This window comes from Trachemys scripta, chromosome 4 (genome assembly GCF_013100865.1).
Source record: "Trachemys scripta elegans isolate TJP31775 chromosome 4, CAS_Tse_1.0, whole genome shotgun sequence".
NCBI classification, from domain to species: domain Eukaryota; kingdom Metazoa; phylum Chordata; order Testudines; family Emydidae; genus Trachemys; species Trachemys scripta.
Genome location: NC_048301.1, coordinates 91,858,517 through 91,882,684, shown reverse-complemented (window position 1 = coordinate 91,882,684; position 24,168 = coordinate 91,858,517). Strand labels below are relative to the sequence as shown.

The 24,168-nt window shown below is 40.8% G+C and overlaps 1 protein-coding gene across 7 annotated transcripts in view; it reads right to left on the bottom strand.

The window, feature by feature from the left end:
• Positions 1-24,168, bottom strand: part of HIPK3 (homeodomain interacting protein kinase 3) — a 147,289-nt gene that overhangs the window by 97,908 nt on the left and 25,213 nt on the right. For 5 of the 7 annotated variants that reach the window (XM_034769938.1, XM_034769939.1, XM_034769940.1 and 2 more), the window contains one exon: positions 14,362-15,463. In XM_034769938.1, the coding sequence (XP_034625829.1) occupies positions 14,362-15,461 (1,100 nt within the window). In that variant the 5' untranslated portion in view covers positions 15,462-15,463. Of the gene's footprint in view, positions 1-1,578; positions 1,638-14,361; positions 15,464-24,168 lie in introns of those variants that run through there. The other 2 variants (XM_034769942.1, XM_034769943.1) reach the window with 2 other exon arrangements.

Below are 24,168 nucleotides of genomic sequence, written 5' to 3'. Positions count from 1 at the left end.
AGGAAACATAAGGGTGCAGCAAAAACGAAGGGACCAAAAGTGGCAGGAAAAAGACATAGTGCTCCTTACACTAAGATTTGGACCATCATGAAATTAGCTCTCAGATCCAAATACAGCACACCTAGAAAGAAATCCAATACATCATCATGGTCATGAAAAATAAGTTTCTTGCACTTTCAAGTTCTCAAAATCTCTTGAAACTCTCAGATAAGCAAAGTGTTCTAGATTTTTGAGCACAAAGTCCATGAGCTCTCCTGAATATCCATTCTATTGGATGCAATCCCTCGTGTCCCTGGATCGGAAGGTCCAAGGATGTAGACCAGAAATCTGTAAGAGTCTGGAAAAACACAGTTGACTGAGCCTCTACATTTCTACTAACTACTTGAAGACTCCTCAGTTTACTTCTCATTCTCCTGCATCTATCTGTCATCTGCCTGTCCAGTCAACCTGTAGACTGCTCCTTGTTTGAATGTAAATGACTTTGATCAACGTGGTCCAAGACCACGAAAATTTCTTGTTTCATTCAGGGTTGTGGCGGGGTTTCGTTTGTTTATACTTTGCTCCATCCCGGTAATTCCATTTACATGTAATTGTCACTTTTCATATGAATGGCTTTTAAATCCAGAGGGAGTTTTAGGAGTAGAAAGAGAACATCCTACCCTAAACTGCATCTCCAGAAAGCAATTGTGATGAGATCCCTGGGATGACCAATTTCCCTGAGATGAATGGGGGCCCATCTCAGCTCTCTCAGAGATGCAGAAAATAACATGTATCAGAGGGGTAGCCGTGTTAGTCTGAATCTGTAAAAAGCAGCAGAGGGTCCTGTGGCACCTTTGAGACTAACAGAAGTATAGGGAGCATAAGCTTTCATGGGTAAGAACCTCACTTCCTCAGTACTTGCATCTGAAGTGAGGTTCTTACCCACGAAAGCTTATGCTCCCTATACTTCTGTTAGTCTCAAAGGTGCCACAGGACCCTCTGTTGCTTTTTACAGAAAATAACATGGTTCTTGATTCAGTAAATTTAATTGATAAATCAGGAAAATTTAGAGCATGGGATACAGAAGTACCATGAACCTGTTTCCACATAGGTCATCATCCGCCCAATTAACAGAAGACACTGGAGGTCAGATACCTGAAGAGTTCCCTGATCAAATGCCAGATTTTGTGAAATCTTTCCTTTGGCAATTGGGTTACAACCATGTTTGATAAGAACTGGTGCACCAACAAGTATTCTGGGAGGGCTTCTCTGAAAATGGATGAAGCAGCCTGGGACTCGACATTTAAAAAAGGCCAAGTCGTTACATAAAAATACAATTCCTATACAAATAGTGAGACTATATAAATGCCTTTCTGCCTTAGACTGGGAATCAAAACTACCATCAGCTTCATGAAAACCAAAGGAAAAGAAGAGAGACCAGTGGGCAACACCAGGAATTAGTAACACATCTAGTATTGTTGCTAAATTGAAATAGCATTAGTGGCATAGGCAAATCAGGGCAATGGAGTGAAAATCCTGAGGAGAAAACACTTAATTAGATGTGCCTGGGACTCCATGCAGAAAAGAGGGGTTACTCACTGGTAACTGTTCTGCAAGAACTGCCTCTGTGCATTCACACTAATTTGTCATGGAGCCTCTGGTGTCAAGCTGCAGAACTCTATAAAAAAAAAAAACGTATCTGCTGGGGTATGCAGGGAACACTTGCGTTTGGTTGATACGATCAGCTACATCTGTGTACCCCATGCCCACCTCAATTCCCTCTCCTTAGACTGAAGAGTTCTGAAATAGAAAGAACTCCAAAGCAGAGAGGAAGGCAGATTGTTGTGAGAATGCAGAGAGGCCACTCTCAAAGAACAGTTAGCCATACATGACCCCCTCTTTATTCTTTGAGGGCCTCTGTGCATTCCCACTAATGGGAGATTAGCAAGCAGTGCCCCCATCAGAGAGCAGAAGGCAAGGAGTTCTAGGTAAAAATGGACCGTAGCACCATTTTAGCAATTCAAGTATCAGAACAGAATGTCCACTCTAAAGAATAGTGCTTAGTGAAACTACGGATATTGATGTTGCTGCTTTCCAAATCTTTACCAGGGGAACTTGTCTTAGACAAGCTAGGAACATAGCTTGTGGAGTGTCTCTACAGGAGTGTGTCTTGAACCCCATTTGTCCTGGCCTCCTGGCTAAAGAGGAGCAGTGTTCAATACATCTCTTAATCTAGTGGGAAAGAGATTACTTACAACTAAATTCCCTTCTACATCTTTCCCTGTAATCCACAGTCTGATTTCCCACAGGGTTTGAACCTTTGTAAGCAAGAACACAGAGCTCTTTTAGCATTCAGCGAGTGGAAATGGGACTCCTGGGGGTAAGCATGGGATCTGGGGAAGAAAGAAAGAAAATCTGGGGAGACACATTGCAATGAGAAAATTGGAGACAACCCTAGGCAAAAGCTAAAGTGAGACATCATGACAACTTTTTCTCTGTGTACAACCACATAGGGTAGAGTGGCCATTAAGACACTAAAGCTCACAAACCCTCCTTGCAGAGGTGATGGCTGTTTAGAACGCTGTTTTGATAGACATATATGAAGACTGCCTGAGCCAGGTGCTGGTAGGGTGGACCCATAAGCATTGTCAGGGCTAGATTAAGTCTCAGGTAGGGGAGGTTCTACTAAAGGGTTTACACGTTACTCGATCCCTTAAGCAAATTTGGAACTGTGGGGTGAGAGAATATAGGTTTATCCTGACCAAGCTGTGGTAAGCCAAGATAGCTGTCAAATGAACCGTAAGGGAAGTTACCACTAGCCCCTGAGATTTCTAGTACAACAGACATTCTAAATTGCCGGGATACCCACCCATGACATGGTTAACCCTTTAGTCTTCACCCAACACAAACTGTGTCCATTTCAGTGTGTAGTACTTCAGGGCAGAGTTCTTGCTGGATTGCGGTAGTACTGACTGGACCCTTTGTCAGAACCTTCCCTACCTGAGACAATCTCAGAAGGCAAACCAGCAATTCTCTGTCCAATAGAAGAAAATCTGTGGACCCGTTCTGTCTGGGCCACAATTGCTCTGTGCCGTCTGATTTGCCTTAGGACTGATGATCAGAGGGTGTAAGGGGCAGTGAGGCATAGGGGAGATAACTGCTCCAATCCAACAGAAATGCTGATTGCAATTTTCTGTCCCTGTAAGCCCTGTTCAATTAGTGATTTCCCCCACCTGAGGAAGAATAATACTGTCACAGACTGGTTCAGCACCATTCATGTTGATCATACAACTTCCCATTTAGTGCATGCGCCTGTACATTCTCTTCCCCTGCTAGGAAGTTATCAGGTAAATATGATGGCAAATACTTTGCCTCCGCAGACTGGGGCTGAATGTGCTCCTCAAATATAATACATAGACATAGTATTGTCTGTGGGCATCTATACCATGTGATTTTGTATGGAGGAGCAGAAGACCTTTAGGGCCCCATCTCAACACTCCGAATTCCAGGACACTAATGTGGAGTTTGAACTCCCAGGTATTTCACTGGCCATGTACACAGAAGTCCTGGCAATGAGCACTCAAACCTAGATTGGAGGAGTCTGGGGTCATCATAATTACCAGACTCCTGTCTCTGGATAACTGTCTCTGATCTCTCACCAGTGAAGCTACCGAAGAAGGGGGTGGAGAGGTGGGGTTTGAAGTAGGGGGAGAAGATGATTACCTACTTTTTCAAGCTGTGAACACTAAGTATGTAATGTGGTGCTACTCACTGCTGAAGGGGCCGCACTGTTAAGCAGACAAAAAATTTTACATAAGTTGATGAGGCCATGAGATGCAGGAGCCTTAGGAAAAACTATGGTGTTTGCAAACAGGATTGATCCTTGAGAGTTTGGGGAAGCTCTTATTTTCAGAAATCTGTCTTCTGAGAGGAACAGTCTGGCTTGAGTGAAATCCAGGACTGCCCCAATAAAGGTGATTTGCTGTGTAGGTTGAAGAGAGGATTTCTGCCAATTAATAAGGAGCCCTAGAGACCACAGAAAGGATTCAGTGGCAAGCTGGCCTTTAGTAGCCAATAGTCCAATTAAGGGTAAATGAATATTTCCTTGTCTGAGGTGTACTATAGATAACAGGTATTTTGTGAATACTCTTGGCACTGTGGACAATCGAATGAGGGGGGGAGGGGAACATGGAATTTGAAGTGATTTGCTCTCACACCAAAACAAAGGTACTTGATGTGGACAGGTTTTATTACTACTACATGTCTTTTAAGTCAAGAGTGGACAGAGATGTGATATCATCTCCCCACTGTTAGCACCCAGAACTTCAACGTTTTTATATCAATGGTTTGTATTAGTGACTCCTTTCACACAGCAAGTCTCTGAGTGTGACCCCCTCTGATAAATTAAAACTATTTTTATATTGAACACTATATATATATATATATATATATATATATATATATATATACATACACACACATACATACATACATACACACACACACTGGAGGCAAAGCAAGGTTTGCAGTGGAGGCTGACAGCTCATGACCCCCAGTTTGAGAACCCCTGTTTTATATTCTGTTGAAGTTTCCAAGGTCAAGGATGGGTCTCAGATCGTCTCCCTCCTTGGGTATTTGGAAAAATATGGAGTAAAATCTATTCCCATTGTGTTGCACAGGAACCTCCTCTGTTTCACACTTTTGAAAGGAACATATCTAGTCCAGTAGGAGTTTCTTGCAAGAGGGGCTCCCAAAGGGGTGGGGGAAGAGAGTGAGATCTGGTTTGAAATTGGATTGTACAACGGTCTGAAGGTATCTAAAACCCAATGATATGAAGTACTCACACCAGGCTAAGGAGAATGGGAGAAGAGGTCAAAACTACAGAAGAAGTGTATGGTTCTCTAGCTCCTGTCAAAAGTAATGGTTGGGAGGGTAGCTGGTAATGAAGATGAGCCAGGATGAAGATCCTGCTTTTGTATTGCTTTCTTTTTACAGGAGCCATTGTAGAAGAGGCTAGAGACTGGTAATGCCTCTGAGACTGGGTACTCTGTTGATAATGAACAACAGGAGACTGTCTTTGAAATTGAAAGTGTGTATAATATAGCTCTTTTTTAGCAGTAGATGCAGACTGCAAGAGCCCCAGAGGCCAGGCTGTCGCTGCCAGTTTTCAACTTTTTCAGACTGTCATCCATCTTATTACTAAAAAAGTAGGAACCTTCAAAGGGCAAATCTTCAATAAACTTCTCAGTCTGGGGCCAGGCCTGATGTTCAAACCATGAGCATATTCTCCAAACTGTATCAGTGGCCAGAGCCCTAGTTGTTGAATCTGAGGTGTTATAGGCGGCCCTCAGAGCATGCCTGGCTGATGTTCTCCAATCAGCAACCAAGTTCTGAGCTTTGCTCAAGTAATGAGCCCAGGATGAAGTTAGAGTTCTATAAGGAGATGGGTGATCTGTCAAGAGGAAAAAAAAAACCTTGTAATTTGCCATGTGCAAACCCAGGGAGGTGGAGGAGTAGATCTTTCTTCCAATTGCATCCAACCTATGCCCATCCCTATCTGAGGGAGTCCTAGTACCGAACACGGCAGCACCTTCAACTTCTTGCTATATTGAAAACAGACCATTTAACTACTGTTTATTTTCCTCTCTTATCCAGTTTCTGGAAATTTCACAGACAAGGAGAAAAATTCCATTTTAAAAAAATGTAACAACTCTTGTGGTCTAAAAATGCCTTGATCCTGAAATACGTACACACATGCTTAAATATTAAGCAAGTGATGAGTACCATTTACTTCAATACTTCGAATTAAGTGTGTGTAATGTCTGAAGAATCAGGGCCTATATTCATAATATATGAAAATTGTTACACCTCAATATTTTAACTAATTGTTTATTAATGTAAATTGAAATTTTTTTTATTAAAAACTTCAACAGCAGATACAGTCACGTCTTGTTAATTTACATTTGTTTGGTGGTTTTTGAATAGGCATTAACTTAATATGTATTTTACTGACAAGTAAACTAAATAGTTTTTATGATCTTATATTGAAATTTCAGATAAATTTGACATTGAAAACTGTAATTTTGTAGTTCTACCCATTATTTTTATACAATACAGACTGTATTATGGACAGAATATTTTACTTTTACTTAGGAACTCATTCACATCACTAAACCATTTGGCTAGGATAGAATTTTCTCAGGATTATATATTTTTCAAAGTAACTTTTTTTTCACTTTAGTAGGAATAGGTTGGACACAAACAAAAATTGGTAATCTGCTTTAAGAAATTGACCATTTTCCTAGTTAGCAGAATGACAACAAAAAAGCAGCGAGTTCCCTGCAGTGGTGGAAAACTGATGAGAAATTTAAGAAATAGAGTGGGTGAGAAAAGCTGATTCACTACCTGTACGGTAACTGTTCTTCGAGATGTGGGCACAGATGTGTATTCCACTCAGGTGTGTGATCGCCCAGCTCACTGATGCCAGAGAACTTTCGCTAGCAGCACCCGTGGGGGTGAGACCCCTGCCCTCTGACCCATCCCCCAGTTATTTATGGCTATGAAAGGGCAGTGCTGCTCCTTCCTCCCTCCCCGCAGTTCCTTCAAACTAAACATTATGAGTTGAGACTCCGCTGCAGGGGAATGGAGGGCTGGTCATGGAATACACATTAGCACCCACATCTTGAACAGTTTCCATACAGGAAAATAACAGGCATTTGCTTTGTGGTTGCAGATGAATACTACAGTCTCTTGAAACTGGATTAGTAGGAGATGGGGCTCGGAGTCTAACTGTCTTCCCAAAGTTTGCATTCGATCTAGACACAGCTGTAATAGCATAATGTTTAATTAGAGTATGTACAGAAGACCAGCATGCAAGTGCAAGTGTCAAATATCAAAAAACCACTGAGAAATGCAATCAGTGTCTCTTGGACCCTAGTTGAATGAGCCCATAATCCTTGTGGAGCTTGTGGTCTGAGCTACTCCATATGCCATTGTAGTTATCCACCTAGAAATTGCCTGGGCAGAGACCACATGACCCTTCATCCAATCTGCATAGGAGACAAAAGGTAAGGTGATAAACAAAAGGTTTAGTCCTCTCCAAATAAATTGCCAGGCCTCATGTCAAATCTAACATATGAAAGCACTGCTCATCTGTGTTTGACTGTGGCTTAGGAAAGACTACTACTAAGTATATTTGGTTAAGTGGAAACTATGAAAATACTTCACTCAAAAATTTTGGATGCAGCCTTAGGGTCACTTTGTCCTTGAAAATTGCATACACAGGGTCTCTAACATTAAAGACTGCAGTTCACTTATTCCCATGCACATGTCATAGCAACAAGAAAGCCTTCTTTCCGGCACTGAAAAGACAGAGAACATGTTACCAGGGGCTCAAATGGAGAACCCCATAAGGGCAGCCAGCATTAAGGTCCCACAAAGGAACCATTTCTTTCACCAGTGGAAAGAGACAGATGATTCCTTAGATATCTCACCACCATGGAATTTGAGAAAATTGACTTTCCTGGGGTCAAAGGACAGAAACCTGAGATTGCCACTAAGTGGACCTTCAAGGACTGAGCCACAGACCAGAAGACTGAAGAGGTAACAGATCCTCCGTTCAGAACATTTTGGAGTCTAGCATTGGTTGAATCCTATGGGCTAAAGAACAAATCAAAAACCACTTCCACTTGACCAATAGGTAATTCTGGCAGAGTTTTCTACTATTGAGTAGCACCTGTCTAGCAGCTTCCAAACAGCATTCCTCTTCTTCATCTATTCATGCAGCATCCATGCTGTGAAATCCAGACTGCTCAGCACTGGATGCCAAATCTGACCATGGTGTTGAGTCAGTGGGTCGGGAAGAGATGAGGTAAACTCTTTCTCGGGTAAAATTACTTTGTCTAATTAAGAAAATGAACCACAACTTTAAATACAGTGGCTTAAAACATCCCTTAAAATTAAGTGCTGTTTCTTTGCCAATTTGCTAGGAAATTTGCAAAACAGATAAAATTAGTTAGAAGCTGAGTTCTAAAACGTCCTCAAATTCCGTTTTTGATAAGATTAGAAAATCAACACTGTACTGGCCAAGCTGGTGGAATCAGAATTCAACTTCAGTTTGAGCGTTAATTTTGGCATAATTCAGCTTCAATTTGAGAATAACCCAAGGAATGAGTGGGACTGGGGGAAAAGCATACATCAAAATCCCCAACTGAGACGGAGGTTAAGGAGCTAGTACTAAGACCCACTTGAGAGCAAAACTGAGGACACTTCTTGTTGCCTTTTCTGACAAACAGATTGATGGTCAGAATGCCCCCATCTACAAAGATGGAGTTTAGCACACTGTTCTTCAGAGACCACTCATGATTCTGGAAAAAATTCCTGCTGAGGTGATTGACCAAATGATTCTGGAGCAGCTGTGGGAATGACCTTCTCCTTGATGGAGAACTGCCAAAACTTTATTGCCTCCTGACAAAGCTGCTTAGAGTAGCTCCTCCCTGCTTGTTCACTTAATACATTGCAGTGGTGTTGCTGGTGATCACATGAACTGCTGTGTCTTCAATAAAAAGAACAGAAGTACTTGTGGCACCTTAGAGACTTAGTCTCTAAGGTGCCACAAGTACTCCTGTTCTTTTTGCGGATACAGACTAACACGGCTGCTACTCTGAAATGTGTCTTCAATCTAAACCCAAAAAGTTCTGCATGCATTGTAAATGGCCTGAAGCTCCAGGACATTCACATGAAGGACAAACCTTGGACCTTCACTGTCCTCAGATGCACTCTGCAACCTATTGTGGAGACATCAGTAATTATGGTCTTGATTGGAAGAAGACGAGCAAAGGGAAGACCTTGGCACTGATCCATCCACCACTCTAGGGATTCCAGGATGTGACTTTCCACTAGGCCATCCAAGGATTGAGGATTCAGGCAATATATCAACTTCAACCAGCCCTGAAGGGGACAAAGGCACAATCTTGTGTGCTGGACCATGTAAGTACATGCCACCATATAGCCTAGTAACTTCAGGCATACACAAATTCTAGCTGAAGGGTGAGAGCAGAGACACAGACACAGACAAAAAATTGAAATCATTCATTCTGTAGAAACGCCCTCAAGAGGGCCAAGGACATTGACGAAGAAGTCACCACAGCTAAATGATCCTGAATTAATGAAGAGTCATGGAAGACAGGCAAAGCAAGTCAACTGGGTGGAAACAGTTGATGATGACACTGACTTCACTGGTACCAGATTCAACGAATGCCCCATGAATGGTACAGAAGTCAATGGTATGGAGTCCAATTGCTCTCGCCTCAGGTCAGGAGAGCAGGTGGACAGTCCTGTTCTATCCCGCGTACTGGAGGAAACACAGTCCCAGTCTGCACTCCCCTTAGAAGAGGAGGAATCTTCCCTAGCTCTGGAATGGCCTCAGTCTGTTTTATGAGTCCTTTTCCTAGAAGAACCAGATGAAGGAGAATGATCTCTCTTCCTCCTGGGAGAGGTATCCGAATCTGATTAAGTAACAGTCCATTCTGGTTCAGACACCCTGTGGCAGGTCTAACAATCGGTGGATGTGTCTGGTGCCACCTGCATTCTCTTCTTATTGATGGAGCACCTTTCTTTAACGTGCCCTTCCCCAGGCACAAGCATCAAGTATGGAGGTCACCAGCAGGAATAGCCACCTCACACAAATGGCAATGTATAAAACCTGGTCAAGGCATCAGGAGGCTAAATTACACTAAGCTAATTCTAAGGTACTACTACAACTAATCATTTAACTTTATACACAAAAGCACAGAAAATAATGACAGAGAACTGTGAAGTAAAATACCACAAAAATGCTCCAACTCAAGCACTGGGTTGAGGGAGAAGGAACTTAAGGCGACTGGGGTGGAACCACCCTTAAATAGCTATGGGAAGGGCTAAGGGCACCATCCTAAGAGTGCCACTAGGCAAAGTTTTACGTTTTTGGTGTGCTGGGAACACACATAAGTGAGTGGAATACATGTCTGCAACTACTCAAAGCAGCAGCATAAATCCCTACACTGGTTGCACTGTTACTTCTAAAAGGCTGAGCAAGCAAACTAAAGAATTCAAGCAGGCACAGATCCTAGTACATGGGCAAAATGTAGAAACAGATTAGCCCCACTTTCATCAGTAAAGCACACATGTAGGATTAAAAAGGTATATAAAGGATTAACTAGTTTAGCTTGGCTAAGAAAATATATGTGCTTTGTAGCTTATATAATATGTAGGTGGTTAGCAAAATGTAACAAGGCCTTGAAAATAATATGATCAAAAACTAGGAGAAATGTTGCATCTAACAATCAAAGTTTTGGGAAGGATGCTAAGCTTGTAAAAATCTTGTCTACTCCAGGCTTAAGGAGGGGGTCAACTCCAAACTGTCCAAAACAGTCAATCTTTTAGCTAGGATAAGTGTCAATATGACATCATTTATTTGTTGCATTGTATAAAAGAACCAATCTCTCGAGGGGGTATTTATCAGATCCTACCTGACTATACTGGAGCTAGGCAGGGTGAGGGGATTATCCCTGGGAATAATTCTTTTGTGAATATTTTAATCTAAGGTTTATAAATGTTTGTTACTGTATGGGTGTAAAAACTGCTTATTGCTTAAGCTTTTGGATATGTTAAGAACAATTATACAAATACCATTCAGACTTTAGATTTAATAAAGGGGTTTGGATGAATTGGTGTTGTGGTAATAACCTGTATTCTTATTATCATTATTAATAATAATTCCAAAACCATACAACTTTAAAAATAGTATATGGGCAAAGTTTTCACCAACATCTAAGTGACTTGGGATCTTAAGTCCTATTTTCAAAAATAACTGTACATCAAGATTGTATGTGCTTTGCTGAGAAATTGGGGCAAGTCTGTTCCTACATTTATATCATAAAGCTCTTACAGTACAAACTGCATCTATAGTTCAAAATATACTTAAAAAAACACTCTCACTACACTAATATTTGTACAGTTATTTTCTTGGTAAAATATGTTCGTTTGTGAGAAAAGTATCTGGGTTGAATCCAGAATCTCTCTTACCCTGCTTGCCCTGTTGGGCAGCTGTACGATAAAATTCTCCCCAGTGAAAATTAAACATACAACTCATGACAGCAAATGAAAGGATTAGCAAGTGACGAAGGCTTTGCACCAATGTATAATCAACATGATCACAATAAACACAGCAAATGAGAATGTGAGGAGAGAAGAGGGATTAAACTATTAAACAAAATCTCTATTTTCAAATTACTCTTGATGGACATTTCATTAAATAGAACCTCATAAAAAGAGAGCTAATCTCTATCAAATCCAATTACATCTCTATTAAAATTGAATATATTATGTTTTTCTATGTAAATCTAACAGTGCTATAAATTTGATGGAGAAAATAAAAGAATCTAACATTTAGAGAAGGCCACACTATTCATTTATTTATTAAAGATGCAAATCTTGGCCTGGATGGCAAGAGGCACTGTTTATTGTGAAATAAATTGTGTCTACTCCCCCCGACCCGCTCCCCTTTATGTGCTCTCTTATGCCATATAGTCTCTGAACTGCATGTCTCTCCCCTCTACTTCCTTGCTGTTCTCCACTCCAAATTCCCTATTAGAGCTCAGTTCTGTGAGGTGATGAGCACACTTGGTTCCCATTCAAGTCAGTGGGAGTTGAGGGTGCTCAGCAACTTACAAGATCAAGCCATTATCATCTAACATTAGTAACGTTATCTAAGTGCTTGTATAGCATCAAGGGTTATAGCGGTGCTATTCGCTTTAGACAGCAATGCCCTTAGTCAGACAGCATGCCAAGCTACCCAAAAGGAATCTGAATTGCTCAATGTCTATAGTGCTATGCACCCGCAATGCAACCCAACTTATTGAAATGAAACTGCAGTTACTGGAACCAGACAGAAAATTCAAAGTAATAAATTTCAAATCTCTTTCCAAAGGTTAGGTTTCTGGTTGGAGGATTAACACAATAGTTTTAGAATAGTATCAGCATTAACAGGTTTGGGGGTTCCCCCTCCTCTCCCAAAAAATAAGTCCAATTCTCAATATATTTCAAATATAGATATAGCTATGAGATACAACACAGTATAGATCTGTTATAATTCATTTCAACCCCAATCCTGCAAGCTGCTCCATATAGGTGGACCTGTGCTCACAGCGTGAAGGCTGCAAGATCAGTAGATCACACTTATCTCTGGAAAAAAAATTCTTTTTAAAAATGTTTTAAAACATAGCTTTACAAAATTATAAAACTCTGGGAAGTAAATAATATAATCTTCTACTTTCTTAGCATGTGCACCTACATGCATCTGGCCATCATAATCCTTTGATATGAGGCTAACTCCTTCTCTCTGTGAGAAATTCTTAAAGCGACCTGACACTGTAGGCACACAAAAATCATATACCTACAAAATTTGAGCACTCTTAATTTAGAGATATTAAGTATTTCTATGTAGGAAAAAAGTTTTAAATGCATGTATTCAACAAGCACTATACATACAAGGTACAGTGCTATACAACAGAACTAATATCTAAATTATAACTTGGCTAACAGGTTACATGTTGGTTTTCCAATGTACAGATCTGCTCCACTTGATGAATGTGTCCAAATTCTATGCCATGAAAATAAATATTTATTACAGTCTTACCTTTCCTTGTTTTACATGCTGTAATTTTTCCATATTCAAAGAAAGCTAGAAAAAAATGCTATTCTGATAAGAACTTTCCATAGTCCACATTCTCTCTATGGTGAGAACACAGCAAGTAAATTTCAATGGGTACACGAAAATTATAAAAACACTGTCAATTGGTTGATGTAACCACAAAGAAAATAAATACAAGACTAAAATGTTTAATAGGGAGCAGAATAATTGCACCAACACAATAATGCTATACAACTGTCAGTGTTTGATGTACAATCTGAATCAGAAGCAGAAAAATGACTTAGTAGTATATCTATACAAGTTTCAGTAGGGTCATCCAGTCTGGATCCATCACTTTTCAAGGCACAAAAAATAATACATCAATAGCCAAAACTATAATATTCTAGCCAACATCAGAGCTAATAAAATCTCTAAGTAGGGAGCTATTCAACACCTTGAAGGATCAGACAATGCCTACTGAATTGTGCTCTTAGCTATGCTAGACATCTAAATGTTAAGAGCTTGAGCCCCAGGCATGCTACCTGGGGACTGGCATTCCTGGCAGGTACCAAGTGACCTTTACCCTCTTCCAATCCTGAAGGCTGCCAGGGATTGAATTGGGGAACAATAAAGTGCATGCTTAGGTCACTTAATTTTTCATTTCCTCTCTTTTATGAGTTTGTGTCAGACACATTGTGTATGTAGCAACTCTTAACTGCTTCCCATTGAAGATGTGTGTGTAGACATTTGTTGTTTTTTTTTTAGTGCTTAACTGGGGTCAGAGATTAAGCAACGGGGGAACTGGGAGGCGGAAGTGGAACTGCTAAAGGAGAACAGCAGCTATGCATGAGCCTCTCTTTATTGTAGGATCCTCACTGAGAAGATTTTGGGTATGTCTGTGCATCAATAAAACATCTGTGGCTGGCCTATGTCAATTGACTCGGGTTCACAGGATTATAGGGCTATAAAATAGCAGTGTAGATGTTCAGGTTCAGGCTGGAGGCCAGGCTCTGGGACCTCTACGAGCCATATGTACAAGATTCACTTCACCAGTCCCTGAAGTTCACTGAAACTGACTGGAGTTGAGGGCACATAGCATCTAGCATAAGTGTACATATATGATAGAGAAAATATAAAGAAAGGGTATCTATATCTCTTCTATAGAAGATACCACTACAAATGCCAAATTATTTCCAGCTGCTTAAAGAGAGAAATGTGTATATTAGGAAAAATATTAGGAGAAAGGCACTCTGCACAGGAAGTTACGTGTAATTGATACATAGACTTTTGTTTTAATGGTTTTCAATCTAACAAAAAATATACACCATGAAGTTAAAAAAAAAAAAAAAAAAAAAAAAAAGTTCTCTTTTAGAAAGTCTCTGCTTGACAAATCAGAGATATTTGCATGTTGCATTAGGAGAGAATGCAACATTCAAATCATAATTCTGTAGGGAACTCACCATAATGTAAAAAACAAACCTACTGCCAGTGCACTAAATACTCTTAAAATCAGCAAATTATATCTAAAATCATGATCAACTATTTTATTTTAGAATTAATGAAATGATTACATGGTCAATTTGAATCAAATTACTATTTACTGTCTGAAAAAGTTGTAGTTTCAAAACACTTTGGCATTATTTTTCATGGAGGAGAATTTTAACATTCATTAAAAAGAAAAAACAAAGCAAAAAAATAGAATAAGCACCTACCTGTAATACCGAGACTGTAAATAGGTTGAACAAACAGTCTTTGACACATGGCTGGCAGATCCAAAGTCTATTACTTTAACCCGGTATGGCTGCCGGACAGGATCCACCAACATAATGTTCTCCGGTTTGAGGTCAGCATGGATTAAACCAAGACTTTTTAGCTTTTTCAGTGCAGTGGCCACCTGTTGCAGAATAGGCCGTATTACTTTTAGTTGTAGAGGGCTGAATTTGTTTTGCTTCAGAAAGTCATATAAATTCTGTTCCAACATCTCAAACACCAAGCAAGTATGGTTACGATGCTGAAAGCATTCATAAGCTCTCACGAAATTAAACTCATCTGCATTTTCAGTACTTAGCCTTGCTAATATGCTCACTTCTATTTGTCCTTGGCGTGCATAAGAAGGATGATTCTTCAAAATTTTGATTGCGACAATCTCATTTGTCCCTCTTGTCCAACATTTTACTACTTGTCCAAAGGTCCCTCGCCCAAGGAAATCCAGGACCTCATAAGTATTTTTCACAGAGCACAACACCTCATGCTGTACTAACTGATAATCTCCATCTCCACTGGTACCACTCTGTTTTGAAGTTGCAGTAGTTGTCACAACCGTCACCGGGTTTCCCATATTTGCTTGCAACATTGCAGGTAATATAGGCAGTTCATCAACAATCTGCATTGCGCTACTTTGATTATTCAACTCTTCACTCTTACGCTTCAATCCACATCGCTGGGATCCATCCAGTAAATCTAACCTGGTTCCCTGTGTACCTGTCTGAGATGCCTCAACTTGAGGTTGTTGCGCCTGCGCTGCTAATACATTTGTAGCACCTACCGTATTTTTTAAAGCAACAGCACTTGTCTGCAACAAAAAGTTCTGTCCTCGAGGTCTGTCAAATGGGTTCTTAGTCTGAAAATAAGTACTAACCCTGTTGGGAGAATGAGCAATTCCAAAGTTTTTACCATTCACATAGATCCGTGGGTAGATTCTTTCGTGGTACACACAACTGCTTGGCTCTACTTTGAGTTTCTTCACACTACAAAAGGCACTTGACTGGGTTTGATAAACATATGGTGGATAGACCAAGACTTGTGAGGCCATACCTGAAGAAGGAAGTTGGGGGGTGGGGGTGGGGAAAAAGAACAAACCACAATTTAAAGTTTGTAGCAATTTCTTCCCCTGAGAAATTAGAACACTCAAATTAACCACTTCAGTTTGCCGTTAAATGGTTTGATACTTAAATTACCCAAGTCAGTGGTTCCCAATTTTTGTTTAAAACCAAAGCGACCCACCAACTCCATTTTGTCTATTTTGGCAACCCACACAGAGTCCAAATTCATCATAGGCCAGCATCCTCTCCTCCTCACCCCTCTGAAGGGACACTGACCACATGTAGCAGCATGCTCTGCCTTGGCACTGCAACCCTAATCCCAACCCAGTGTGGAGAAAGGTTGGAGAGTGAGCGCGCCTCACATACACCCTGAAGCAGCAGCTCCTGTCCCATGAGGCTCAGCCCTGTTCACCAGTATATGGGATGGCAGAGCCATTAAGGTTTAGCCTGGTTTCACACTGCCTCCATTCTCCACCAATGTGTGTAATGCATATACTTCTACCATTAATATTTCAGGAGTTTAGAGTTGTGGCTACTGTACATTTTGGACTAATTGCACAGGGTGGCACTGGGATGGTTTACAGCAGCTCAATAACACCATCCTTTTTTGGGAAGGGGAAGCTAATCTTCTTGCACTACAGAATCTAAGCTTTAGTTAAAGGAACCTTCTAGCTCTCATCGCTGTGAAGATAATCTTCAAGTTATGAGCAGAGAACAACCTGATACAGTGATGTCTGCCTGAGTCCACAGATAGCTTGCAACAATAGCTCTGGGTGTGAGCATATCCTAATATCCTGAAGTATTAACTCAAACTGGTTAATTTAAAACGTCAACATTGCTACCATTTCACTATGATTAATGTATATATGAAAGAGGGATGAGCATCAGCTAATATCAGTGCTATCAGAGCACACAAGACGTGAATTCTATTATGAAGATCTGCGCAACTCGCTGTAAACGGTATCTTTTTTTTGATGTGTCTAGTAAGTGAGACATGGGCTTTGTGTCCAGGACTTGCAATACACTCATTCTCTCTATTTTATTTATTTATTTATATATATACACACACACACATATATTATATATATATATATACACACACACACACACACACAAATTAAATATTCCAAAAACAAAGTATAATTTATAAATGTACCATCTAATCCTATTACAAAATGTAGATGCTTACTGTACTTCTGAACTATACACAAAAATTTGATTCTATAGCAAACAGAAAATCCCAGCTATTTGTTGTGTAGATAAAATATATAATTTATCTTACAGTACTATCTATTTAGGTGTACCCTAAAAATACAGCAGCACGTAAAACATTTAAATGTACTTTATAACCCAACATTCCCAAGAAATTCCATGTGCGATCGTTTTAGACAGACACAAAGGTACTATACAATGAAAAAAGTTCTGATTTACATATACGCTGCATCAAGTTAAATCTGCCCTAAAATCAAAGGTGGGCAAACTACGTCCCGTGGGCCACATCCAGCCAGCGGGACCCTCCTGCCCGGCCCCTGAGCTCCTGGCCCGGGAGACTAGCCCCCCGCCCTGCCCCTGCTGTTCCCCCTCCCCCGGAGCGTCAGCTCACTGCGCCGCCGGCGCAATGCTCTGGGTGGCGGGGCTGTGAGCTCCTGGGGCAGCACAGCTGCAGAGCCCGACCTGACCTAGTGCTCTGTGCTGGGTGGTGGCGTGACTGGCTCCAGCCGGGCGGTACGGCAGTAGCGCCGCCAGCCACCGGTGCTCCAGGCAGCGTGGTATGGGAGTAGGGGGGTTGGATAGAGGGCAGGGGAGTTCGGGGTGGTGGTCAGGGGGCAATGGCGTGGATAGGGGTCTGGGCGATCAGCAAGTGGGGAACAGGGGTTATATGGGGGCAGGAGTCCCAAGGGGGCAGTCAGGAAGGAGAGGGGGGGTTGGACTGTGGGGTGAGGGGCAGTCAGGGGACAGGGAGAAGTGGTGGTTGGATGGGGCAGGGGTCCTGGGGGGGGGGGGGGGAGGGGGGGAGGGGGGAGGGTCAGATAGGAGGCAGGGCCGGGCCAGCCTGGCTGTTTGGGGAGGCACAGCCTCCTCTAACCAGCTGCCCCATATAATTTCCGAAACCCGATGTGGCCCTCAGGCCAAAAAGTTTGCCCGCCCCTGCCCTAAATAATACCATCCTGGTCCATATCTCTAGCTTCGTCTCTTATTACATCCTGGAACACCATCCCCTCTCCTCTGTAAAGAATACCAGTCTCAATGCCTCATTCATCTGTTTCTTCCACAACAACCTCCTTGTTTATAACATGCCTTCCTCAATCAGGGTGGATACAAATAAATGTGGGGTTTTAAATAACATTTTTTAAAATTAAACTCTGTGTCTTTTCTTTTAAAAATAAACCTATTTAAAATTACATTTTAAAAGTATGACTACCTATCTGTTAAGGTTTAAACTTACCATAAATTATTAAATTATTTAAATTAAATTAAATATTAAGCAGTGCACATTTGCTGCCAAAGTTATAAAGAAAGTCATGCCACTGAACTGATGGAAGACAAGGTCTAAGCACACAGAAGCAGAATTTGCTGAAGTGCTAAACCAGCTTTACACAACAGTAACCTTTTATGCAGGTGCAGAGGGACTATTTCCTTCATTTGAGTTTATTCAACTAATTCAGTTCAATGATTAGTTCATTCAAAGTTGAGAAACTGATTAGAAGTTGAAAAAAACAGGAAAGCTTATTTTCTTTTCCAATTTGTGAACAAAAACTAACGATGAAATCTACTATTTCTAAAATCTTGAACATGGTAATCTGAAATAATCAATTCAACTCACTAACTACAGAGGATACTACTTTTGTATAATCAATCTGTTTTAAATGCAAAACTTGTTTTGATAAACTTTTTTCCTTATATGTCTGGCACATTTAAGGTAATTTTATTTAACTAATAAAAAAACTGAAATGCTAGTTTTGTACATTTTTAACTGAATTCTAATTTCCCTGGAAACAGTGCTGGATACAAATCACAAGTAAAAATTAATCTAGTAAATAAAAAAAATGCATCATTCACTATTTGCTAACAATAAAAAATGTAAAAATTAAGAATCTGAATCAATGTAAATTAAGCGATATAATTGCTTAAACAAATGTTAACAGATATAGTGTATCCTCCTAGGTAGCAAAGGGAAACAACAGATTCAGTGTAACAATGGTTTCCAATCAATGAGAAAAATCAACCTCTCTTCAGTAAACTAAAAATACAAATGCAAAACAAAATTAAAATTGATTATTTGAATCAATGTTTCCTGCTTGCTGAATTAAATCATGATTAAAACCGATAATTTAAATCAATCCATACTGTCCCAAATATAGTCCATCAAGCCACCAGCATCTCCATCCAGTTCCCTCCTAAAGACTCACTTCAATGATACTTGCCAATAGTGAGTCAACCAGAACTCCTAGTCACTCCCTTTTTAGGGTTTTCCAGCATCTCATCCACTCCAGGTTTGCACTGTTCAAACTCATCAGGGCACAGACTGTATATATTTTACCTTGTACAGCAGTGGTTCTCAACCAGGTTCTCAACTAGACTGTAAGTTCAGAATTTGTGTATTGATATGTCAGAATCCTATGATCAAATAAAACATGAATTTCTACCAGTGTTAGCATATCAGACTAAAACCATCATTGTTTTTGTATTACAGACCTGCCGAGAGGCCCCATTCAGGACTCCATTTTGCCTAAGCACTGTATTGAAACATGTATTAAGAGACAACCTCTGTCCCGAAAGAGCTTACAAATTAATTTATTACTGTATATGTCAGTACTGTGTTTGGTGCTGTACAACAGTGGTTCTCAACCGTTCCAGACTACTGTACCCTTTCAGGAGTCTGAGGTCTTCCAGGGGGGGAACATCAATTTATCTAGATATTTGCCTAGGTTTATAACGGGCTACATGAAATGCACTAGCAAACTCAATACAAACTACAATTTCATACAGACAGTGACTTGTTTATAATGCATCAGTTTTTCTCAACCTGAGTGTCGCGATTTATTTTATAATTACCGGTATATAGTAAAAATGAGAAAAATAAGTAATTTTTCAGCAATAGTGTGCTGTGACACTTTCGTTTTTTTTTTTGTCTGATTTTCTAAGCTAGTAGGTAAGTGAGGTGAAACTTGGGGTATGCAAGACAAATCAGCCTCCTGAAAGGGGTACATAGCTGCACTCAAAAACTAAACAAAATGCAAAATTTTAGAGCCTACAAACAAGCCCACTCAGTCCTACTCATTCAGCCAATCACTAAGACAAACAAGTTTGTTTACATTTACAGGAGACAATGCTGCCCATTTCTTATTTACAATGTCACCTGAAAGTGAGAACAGGTGTTCGCATGGGACCTTTGTAGCCGACATTGCAAGGTATTTATGTGCCAGATATGATAAACATTCCTATGCCCCTTCATGCTTCGGCCACCATTCCAGAGGACATGCTTCCATGCTGATGACACTCATTAAAAAATAATATATTAATTAAACTGAACTTCTTGGGGGAGAACTGTATGTCTCCTGCTCAGTGTTTTACCCACATTCTGCCATATATTTCATGTTATCGTAGTCTCAGATGATGACTCAGCACATGTTGTTCATTTTAAGAACACTTTCGCTGCAGATTTGACAAAGTGCAAAGAAAGTACCAATGTGAGATTTCTAAACATAGCTACAGCACTCAACCCAAGGTTTAAAAATCTGAACTGCCTTCGAAAATCTGAGAGGGACAAGCCTTAAAAGAGCAACACTCCAATGCAGAAACTACAGAACCTGAACCACCAAAAAAGAAAATCAACCTTCTGTTGGTGGCATCTGACTCAGATGATGAAAATGAACATTGGTCAGGCTGCACTGCTTTGGATTGTTATTGAGCAGAACCTATCATCAGCATGGATGCATGTCCTCTAGAATGGTGGCCGAAGCATGAAGGGGCATAGGAATGTTTATCATATCTGGCACATAAATACCTTGCAATGTCGGCTACAACAGTGCCATGAGAACACCTGTTCTCACTTTCAGGTGACATTGTAAATAAGAAGCGGGCAGCATTATCTCCTGCAAATGTAAACAAACTTGTTTGTCTTAGCGATTGGCTGAACAAGAAATAGGATTGAGTGGACTTGTAGACTCTAAAGTTTTACATTTTTTTATTTTTGAATGCAGGGTTTTTTTGTACATAATTTTACATTGGTAAGTTCAAATTTCATGATAAAAGAGATTGCACTACAGTACTTGTATTAGGTGAATTGAAATATACTATTTCTTTTGTTTTTTACAGTGCAAATATTTGTAATAAAAAATAAATATGAAGTGAGCACTGTACACTTTGTATTTTGTGTTATAATTGAAATCAATATATTTAAAAATATAGAAAACATCCAAAAATATTTACATAAATGGTATTCTATTATTGTTTAATCATGCAACAGCCCTAATATTTAGTCACATCTCTCACTTTACTTCACATGATGGGGGAGGGCCTCTAAGAAGTCTGACAAAATATCTTCCCCCTCTGAGAAGACTGTGCTCAGTATATAATTGTAGAAGTATTGTCTATGTGCCTTCTTTACTCCAAAAAGCTCATTTTATAGTAAAATAAATCCCCATAGTCTGGGATCCCTGAAGTGATTGTTTCTTTTTTAATCAGGCATTGTACACACTATATGGCTACTAATCAAGGGAGAAAGAAGATTCTAATTTAGTTCTAATTTTAATACTAAAAATCCTGGATTATTAGCGTTCCTATTCCTAAACTCATGACTATAGTGACAAGAAGTCATGAGAGAGCAAAAATTGCTTTCTTCCACTCCTTTATTGCTTTGGCAACATACCACTATTTCCTACATCAGACAAGGACCATGTCTCCATTTTCTCACCTCCAGGATAAACAGCTTCCTAATTATTAACACAAATTGACCTGGATATGATCGATTAAAAGGGCAGTTTGCATTAACAATTTTTGTCCCTTATGCTCAGTCCTGCTTGTGAAGAATTAAAATTTGGATTAGAAAGAAGGTCAATATTAGTAGCAGGATTCAAAACTGACTGCAGTGTGCAGAAAAAAGAAGTGTAAGGCAAAAAGCCTACAGGAGACAGAATAATTCTGGCAGGCATAATAATCTGTTGGCAGAAATCATGTCTATCTTACTGCAAAGGTAAAAGCCCTTGAGGAACTAATACGTGATGCCCCTTTTGCAAATGATTGTGCTTTACTTAGTCAAAGTGACCTTCAGATTATCCTTCACAGGTTCTGAGAGGCAACTAAACAGTTGGACTCACCATTAGCCTGAAAAAAACTGAAGTCCTCATCCATACGGTCCTATCAATGAAACTAAAGAACACCAATAACTTTACCACCTTGGCAGTACCATTTGAAGTGATGGTTGCCTGGATCAAAAAATATCAAACATAATATGAAAGGCAAGGCAGGCTTTCGGAAGACTTGCCATAGGATACTCAACCAGCATGCTATCAATCTGTCAACAAAAATGATATACAATGCAGTAGTGAGAGCATCCCTTTTACATGAGTGTGAAACATGGACAGTTTACCTTAGACATATCAACAACTTGTACTTATACTGTCTTTGCTCTATTCTGAAGGTCCACTAGCAAGACAAAGTGTTAAATGTTAATATCCTTGAAAGAGAAAATACAACCAGCATCAAGGCAATGATTATCAAAGCTCAGCTTTGATGGACAGGTCACTTCATTAGAATGGATGATTATAGACTCCCGAAAGAAATCCTCAATGGTGCGCTGAAACTCAGAAAGTGCAGGAAGGGCAGGCAATGTAAATGCTTCAAAGACACCCAGAAGCCAAATCTTAACTCATGAGGCATAAATATTGATAATTTCTAAAACAGAGCAAAAGACAGACCTGAGTGGACAGCACTGCTTCAGAGAGTTAACAACCTTTATTGAAAGACAGGCAGGAAAAACTGATTGATAAAAGGGCAGAGCATAATGCCAAGTCTTCAGTGAGAGCCTACACATTGCTACATGAGATCTGTTCACAACCTTGCTCCTCACAGATTGGTTTATACAGCCAAAAGAGAACACACAAGATGTGATACCATCATTGGATACAACGGACAGCAATACATATCTATCAAGGTAAAACAAGAGTAACTCATTCTTCTGAAGTAGTATACTGAAAGTTCATAAGAATGGCCATACTGGTTCAGACCAATGGTCCATCAAGCCCTGTACAGTAACTCCTCACTTAACGTTGTAGTTATGTTCCTGAAAAATGTGATGTTAAGCGAATCCACTTTCCCCATAAGAAAGAATGTAAATGGGGGGGCTAGGATCCAGGGAAATTTTTTTTGCCATACAGTACAGTACTATAGTTGGGAGGTGCCTCCGCCTAACTCCACACAGGCACAGCCCACTGGCACTGGAGACATTGAGGCAGGCAAGGAGGCTGAAGGTGCTGTAGGCTAGGAGAAGCACGTTGTGCAGCAGCAGCGACAGCTTCCCCCACTCTGCAAGCCCCAGGGACAGGGGGCTCAACCCTCGGCCCACCCACGCCACCCCTTCCCTCAAACCCCCACCCTTAACCCGTCTCTTCTTCTCCCACCTCGTCCCCCTTTACTCCACACGCCGCGCCCTCACTTCCCCCCCCCTCCCTCCTGCCCACGGCAATCAGCTGGCTTGCAACGTTCAGGGGGCAGGAGGGAAGGGGGAAGAGAGAGGACTCGGCGCGCAGGCTTCCCCCTCCCCCCTGCCCACGGCAACCGGCGGGTTTGGAAAGGGGGGGGGGGGGGGGGGAGCCTGCGCGCCGAGCCCTCCCTCCGAGCCCTCCCTCCGAGCCCTTCCCTCCTGAATGCCACAAGCCAGCTCATTGCCGTGGGCAGGAGGCGGGGGAGGAGGAGGAAGGCGCTGATCTGCAGGGTCTACCAGCAGGTGGGAGGCACTGAGGGGGCGGGGGAGATGATGGGTGGCTGCCAGCTGTGGACAAAGCAGGCAGCCAAACGACGTTATAGCAAAGCATTGCACAACTTTAAATGGAGCACATTCTGTAACTGAGCAAGGACGCAAGATCGAAACAATGTTAAGTGAGAGGACATTACGTGGGGAGTTACTATATACTGTCTTCCGACAGTGGCCAATGCCAACTGGTTAAGAGGTAATGAACATCATCAAGTGATCCGTCCCGTCGCCCATTGCCAGCATCTGGCAAACAGAGGCTAGGGACACCTCAGAGCATGGTTTTGCATCCCTGCCCCTCCAGGCTAATAGCCATTGATGGACCTATCCTCCATGAAATTTAGTTCTTTTTTGAACCCTTTATGGTCTTGGCCTGCACAACATCCTCTGGCAAAGAGTTCCACAGGTTGATTATGCGTTGTGTGAAGAAATACTTCCTTTTGTTTTAAACCTGCTGCCTATTAATTTCATTTGGTGACTCCTAGTTCTTGTATTATGAGAAGGAGTAAATAACACTTCCTTATTTACTTTCTCCACACCAGTCATGATTTTATAGACTTCTATCATATCCCCCCTTGGCCGTCTCTTTTCCAAGATGAAAAGTCCCAATCTTATTAATCTCTCCTCATACAGAAGTCGTTCCATACCCCTAATCATTTTTCTTGCCCTTTTCTGAACCTTTTCCAATATATCTTTTTTGAGGTGTGGCGACCACATCTGCATGC